The 6350-nt window shown below is 49.5% G+C and overlaps 1 protein-coding gene across 1 annotated transcript in view; it reads right to left on the bottom strand.

Annotated features, from left to right (window-relative positions):
- The window catches only part of Emilin2 (elastin microfibril interfacer 2), a 55233-nt gene extending 52642 nt beyond the window's left edge, over positions 1-2591 (bottom strand). Inside the window, exons 1-2 of the mRNA XM_005367550.2 lie at positions 2432-2591; positions 1832-1954 (exon numbers count right to left, since the gene is read on the bottom strand). Coding sequence (XP_005367607.1) covers positions 1832-1954; positions 2432-2574 — 266 coding nt within the window. The 5' untranslated portion in view covers positions 2575-2591. The remainder of the gene's footprint in view (positions 1-1831; positions 1955-2431) is intronic.
- Positions 2592-6350: the final 3759 nt, after the last annotated feature.

Here is a 6350-nt window from a genome sequence, read left to right as displayed (position 1 = left end):
AGTGTGTGTGCAGGTGTGTGCAGTGTGTATAGGTGTGTGCAGTGTGTGTTCAGTGTGTGCACACATGTGTGCAGTGTGTGTAGGTGTGTGCAGGTGTGTTTAGTGTGTGTAGGTGTGTTGAGTGTGTGTGCCGGTGTGTGCAGGTGTGTGCTGTGTGTGTGTATGTAGGTGTGTGCAGGTGTGTTCAGTGTGTGTACACATGTGTGCAGACGCGGGTGTTTATGGAGGCAGAGAGGTCAGAATCAACTACCGCCATCATCTTACTCTTGAGACAAGGTTTCTCGCTGAGCTAGGCTGGTGACAAGCAGGAAGCAGCCATCCTACTGTCCCTACCCCTCCACAGCACTGGGATTATCTGGCAGTCACCGTCTTCAGCTTTTTATGTGGGTGCTGGGGATTCAAGATCAGGCCCTCAAGCTTGCGTAGCAACCCACTGAGCCATAGTCCCACCCCATCCAATCCCCCCCCTCATTTAAGTTCTACTTTTAATGAAAAATTTGTTTATCTCTGAATTGTCCTTAACATTATAGGAAAACACAAAATACAGTTCTTGTATAAAATGAATGAAATTGCCTTGGCTGACAATTGAATTCTGAATTTCAAGCAAAAATTCTTCCAAATTGTGTTGAGTTTGTGTTTTGGTCACAGTGTAAAAACCTGACTTGGTTCTCTTGTCACCAACAGCGGACCATGAGCTGTGAGGTGTAAATCTAAATACAGGCTAATTTAAGGTCGCTCTGAGTCTTTGTGATGACCAGGGACTCTAAATCAGCCCTTCCTCCACGTGTTAGGAAGTAGAGACCGCCCTGTGTTTCCTCAAGTTTGTACAACTTTCTTTTTGCCTCCCAGGAACTCTCAATCCCTGCAGCTCCCCAAAGTAGCCTGGATGGAACCCAGTGACCACCTCCTCCCTACGTGTCTTCAGTCTCGTCTGTCCCTGCCCCCTGAAGCAGCTCGCTGGAATACAAGCTCAGCCCAATTGTCAGAGCTGCCCGCCACTGACCATTCTGTGCAGCACTGACAATATGCCCTAAGACAAACAGTTTATTCTTCCTGGAAACAATCCCTGCCATCACGTGTCCCCAACAGCTCTTTATCCACATCAGCCATCTCCTGAGATCCGACTTTCACAAAAACTCAAAGACCTTTCTGATCACAATTGATGCTTACAGATGTGTTTGCAGAATCTGTATGCTACTGAATCATTTTCCCTCTGTTTCTGTTTTGTTTTGTTTTGTTTTAGAGGCAAAGAGATGGTTAACTTTTCTGCTCATCTTCAAGATCATTCTATTCTGAGGTCTCTACCTAGTGAACCCACAAATCTAACTGGAGAAGAAAGGGGTGTTCTAAAGCAAGCTGGGGTTTAGTTTAAAAAACTATGATGCTGAAGAGGATAGCTGGGCTAAAACTCACCTATGTCAGAACACCAACCAGTCAAACCTCTCAGCTAATCCTTTACCTAAAACATTTTAGAATCCTTCGTGCGCCCCAGAACATACAATATGGATCTAATTACATTCAGCTGCCTTATGTTAGTAATAAAACTGAGAGAGAGAGAGAGAGAGAGAGAGAGAGAGAGAGAGAGAGAGAGGGCGGTAGGGACTTTGTTCATCCTCCTCTGTGGCCTGAAGAATCACAAACTCCCAAATTTTGCGCATCCTTAAGGCTCCCACAGAACAGCACATTCTTAAATAGCCCAGCGTGGTTGGTAGCTGGCGCAGCCCTCAGACTTTATAAGGATTTATAGAGGGTCTGGAAGAAATTTCCACAAGGGCCGGAGCCCAGCGCCCCAGCTCACCCACCCTTTCGGCCCGCGAACTCCAGGACTTACACCAGAGCAGACGGACAGGGCATCTGGTTCCAGGGACAGTTGTACTGAGCTTGAATAAAACTCTCGCTTCCTTCCTGCACTGTGCAGCTCACGTTCTTAGTCACGATGTAGGCGCACCAGTTCCTGGGGTTGAGAGAGAAGGGCTGGGTAAACTTTGGAGAACAATGAAGCATTGGTGTGGGGGGGGGGGACGAAGGACGGAGAGACTAACGGATGGACAGATGGACAGAAGAGCTGACCCAGCAAGTTAAGGGTCACCCGCTCCGAAGTCTGGAGCGTGCCAAAGCCGCCACCCCAGGGTGCCTCTTAAGTCTTTGGAGTATCAAAGAAGAGCCCCCACACCCCCCCGCGCACTCCAGGAAGTGTGGGGGTTCAGCAGGGCACTACCCCACTCCCCTGGTCCGCTTCAGGATGCTCGAGGTATCTGGTGGGGAGCACATGGTCATCCCGGGATGGTGACGCCCCAAAACCCATAAAGATCTCTCTGCTGCTGGCCGTCGCCATTGGCAGGGAAACTTCAGAGCCTGCAAGCGGATTAGGAAGGGACCGGCAGGGACGCTGGACTTGGGTTGGAGGCGAGCAGAAGGGGCGCGCACTTACTTGCTCCTGGCGCTGGGCCGCGCGTGGTACCCAGGCTGCGAGCTCGCGTGGCACAGCCCAGCGCTGCCCAGGGCCAGCAGGGCCAGCAGGACCCGCGCCCAGCGGCAGGGCGAGCGGGGTCGGGTCGGGATTGCCTGCCACATCTTGAGCCCTACAAGGTTGTAGGTTGCGGGGCAGCGGACCGGGCAGCGGCTCGGGCGCTCAGCTGCCCCTCCGGCTCCTTGCCCCACGCCTCCGCACTGGCCGCTCCGCGGTCCCTCAATGACGCACAGGTCCCCCCGGGTGCCGCCCTCTTTATTTCACTTCCCTCTCAGAAACGTGACTCTTCCCTGCACCGTCTCTCGGCCCTTCGACTCTCCGCAGGGGGTTAGGGGGTAAGAGCCAAAGGGTTAGGCACAGGGTTCTCGGTTACAGAATTTCCAATTACTTATTCCTTTGGTCCCTTCCCAGCCGCCAGCAGCTCCGCCTCTCACCTTCCAAGCCAGGCGCCCCCAGGCCCTCCGGAAGTGCAGCGAGCTTGGACAGTCCCAACCTAGACCCCCGGGGCCTCCCTCCGGCAGAGAGCCCAGGACCGCTCCATCAGTTCCCCGGGGGACCTAAGCAGGGGACTCGGCTTGGATTTCCTCCTCTGAGGCCACACTGCCACCTTCCCAACAACCATTAAAGACTTGGGGGAATAGTTAAGCGCGCCTTGAACTTTCTGAAGGTTCGGGCTGCAGCGGGGCAGGGGCCTCTGCAACTGGTCTCCCTGCAGCAGCAAACTGTCACGTGCTAGTGTTGAAAGACCTGCTCGTATGTCTCTCTTTCTGTCAGTATTAAAGGCAGATGGTTTAGTCCATTAAAAAAGACAACAAAACTGTGCAAACATGAAGACATGAGTTCGAATCCCCTGGCACTCACACAAAAAAGATAGGCAAGGTGTCACAAATCTGTAATCCCAGAGCTAAGGAGGTGGAGACAGGAGGATCCGTGGGGCTGCAGGATCAGTGATAGACCCTGTCTCCAAACTATAAGACAGACATGGACTAGAGGAAACCGGTTCATCAACCTCTGACCGGCGCCCCCAACGCACGCATGTGTGCACGAACATTTTTTGAGGCAATTTATTATCCTAGTGTCTTGCCTTTGCTCCGAATAGTTCGGACACCGCTGGTGCTTTCCTCCCTTCGACCCATCTACCCGCCCCCCCTTTCATCTTTCCCTCCTTCCTCTTTCATGTTTTCTGCCTGATCAAAAGTTACAGGAGTCTCTGCCAATTTTTTTAAGCTTGAAGTAACGACACAGAGAGTGTGATAAGGTCAGCTGCCGCAGGGTGTGGCGGTCCACTTGGGAAGCTGCGGCAGGAGAATCACCTCAAGAGTGATTCTGGGCTACTACAGCAGCACCAGGGTGAGGTATTCTAGCGGTGTAGAGGGAGCTCTTCCTTTGAGACTGGTTGCTCCCCCTACAAGCCCTGGCTGGCAGGCAGGCTCCACGCAGTACCTGTGAGCTAACAGGACACTGTTGGCTTTTAGGGACCGGTAAACTGGACTATGTTTTAACACAACTAAGCGAAACCACTGGTTGTTTCTCAAATGCTTTGCTTAGATGGCTTCCTTGGGTCTTTTGATTTGTAAACCGAAGAAAGAAAATCCCGAAAGTAGCAAACTGTACCATATGAGGACATAATCCGTTCATGAACTTTCGCAGGGGAAGATTATGCAGATCACGGACTGAAGTCATCCCGGCCTTCAAAAGAACCACGCTGGGGAAGAAATAACAGAGATGAAAGACTGTCCTGTGTAAGGCGATCTGGGTGACTTCTCTGTCACTCCTGTTTTAACCTCCGTTCTGTCCGTTGGGTGTCATGGGGTCATAGAGGTCTAGAAATGGAAACTGAGTAAAGGAAAAATTAGGAGGCAACCCACAAATTATGTTCCTCTACAACTTCCTTTTTTTAAAAAAATTAAGAATTAACTTTTATTAAGATACTTACGCATATGTGTGCTTCTTCAGACTTGTGTACGTGAGTTCAGTAGCTGGGAAGCAAGTCATGAGGGTGTCAGAGCCCCTGGAGCTGGAGGTACAGGCCACAGGGAGCCTCAAGATGTGGGTGCTAGGAGCCACCCTCAGGTCCTCTGCTCCTAATCCTGAGCCAACTCTCCAGTCCCGACTTTTTTTTTTAATTGTGTGTGTGTGTATGTATACACAGGCACACGTGTGTGTGCTTGCACGTAGATTTACAAAAGTAGATTACATTGTATATCATAAGTAATCTGGAGCTAACTGAATCATATGGGAACAATGCTCAGGTTGTAGGCAGATGCCATGCCATTTTACATAGAGCTCTTAGCACTCAAAGACTTTAGCAACCTCAAGGGTAGTGACAGCAATCCCCAAGACCACAGGAGACAACTATATTTGATCAGCAAAAAAAAAAAATGATGCTTCTCAGTAGATAGGTTTATCCTGAGCTCCAGTTGTATGCTAGGCTTTCTGTTTGATTGGTTTGGTTTTTGAGACTGAGTCTGATTATGAAGTTCAGGTTGTCTTTGAACTTGTGACTTCAGCTTCCATCACTGGAATTATAGGCTTGTGGCAACATGCCTGGCTACTGTGGGATCTGTTACATGCTAGGTATTGTGAAAACCCTACTGGTTTCCATGAGGAAGTCCAAACTGCCATATCTTCACAAAAGGTTCCAGGCCATTCCTGTGCCCTGGAGCGAGTGAGTAGCCAAGCGCACAGTCAGTGAGTACGCCAGTGTTCATTACTCAGGTTTCTCTAGACAGAGGCCCTGAACACCTGGCATAGGACATCTCCAAGAAGACACAGCACTCAATAGGTGCAAGGACCAGCTTCCATTTTCTTTCAGTCAGACAAGAGAATGCCACAAACTCAGGAGTCGAAGGACCTTCCACAAGAAACAGAGCTTTGTATGGAGGGAGGCTTTAAGCGCATTAAGAAACAAAGCATTGGGGCTGGAGAGATGGCTCAGAGGTTAAGAGCATTGCCTGCTCTTCCAAAGGTCCTGAGTTCAATTCCCAGCAACCACATGGTGGCTCACAACCATCTGTAATGGGTTCTGGTGCCCTCTTCTGGCCTGCAGGCATACACGCAGACAAAGTATTGTATACATAATAAATAAATATTCTTTAAAAAAAACAGAAAAAGAAACAGAGCATTTAGGCAGACCATCCACAGAAGCCATAACATAAATAGAGTTGGCAGAATATTGCGGGTTTGGATTCTGGTACTTAATGCCAATGATTCTGAGTGCTCAAAACCCAGTTTACTATAACAGCAGGATGGAGTTTGAATTTCTCTTGAGCTTTAAGAGGAAAGCTCCCCATAGGAACCTGCACCTTTGATTAGTGTGATCCATTTACCCAAAGCAAAAGCTAACAGGAATTTTCTTTTGTAGTTGGGCCTCGTCCGTGTGAAGCAAGCACTTTACCAGTTGCATCCCCAGCTCTAAAAATAAATATGAAACAGCTTTGCCAAACCCGTTCTTGCCTAGGAGTCTCACGTGGTGGTAGAACACTCCCATAGCAGGCACAAGACCCTGGGTTCCACCCAGAACACCTCAAAAAAAATTAAAATCAATTTCTTCATTTACATATTGGTCATGACACAAGATGCTTGCCACTTATATCAGAAGAAGGGACAGAGATTCTGAGAGTCAGAGGTCAACAAAAGCCAGGGCAAAACAGTGTCTGCTGGACATGGCAGAACCATTGAACTCATGACGTCAGAACAGCAGCTGTGGCTGCCTGTACCAGACCTGCAAAGATGAAACCAACCAACAGTACAGCAGGGAGCGGGAAGAGGTGCATGAACCCACCAGCCAGCGTTGCAGCAGGGAGTGGCCAAGGAGCTGCTGTTAGCTGATGGATTCTGGGAGAAGGAGAGTCAGCTTTCTTTCTTTCTTTCTTTCTTT

The sequence above is a fragment of the Microtus ochrogaster genome, unplaced genomic scaffold (genome assembly GCF_000317375.1).
Source record: "Microtus ochrogaster isolate Prairie Vole_2 unplaced genomic scaffold, MicOch1.0 UNK20, whole genome shotgun sequence".
Classification (NCBI taxonomy): Eukaryota; Metazoa; Chordata; class Mammalia; order Rodentia; family Cricetidae; genus Microtus; species Microtus ochrogaster.
Note: the sequence above shows the minus strand (reverse complement) of the source record. Positions and strands in the feature narration are given on the sequence as shown.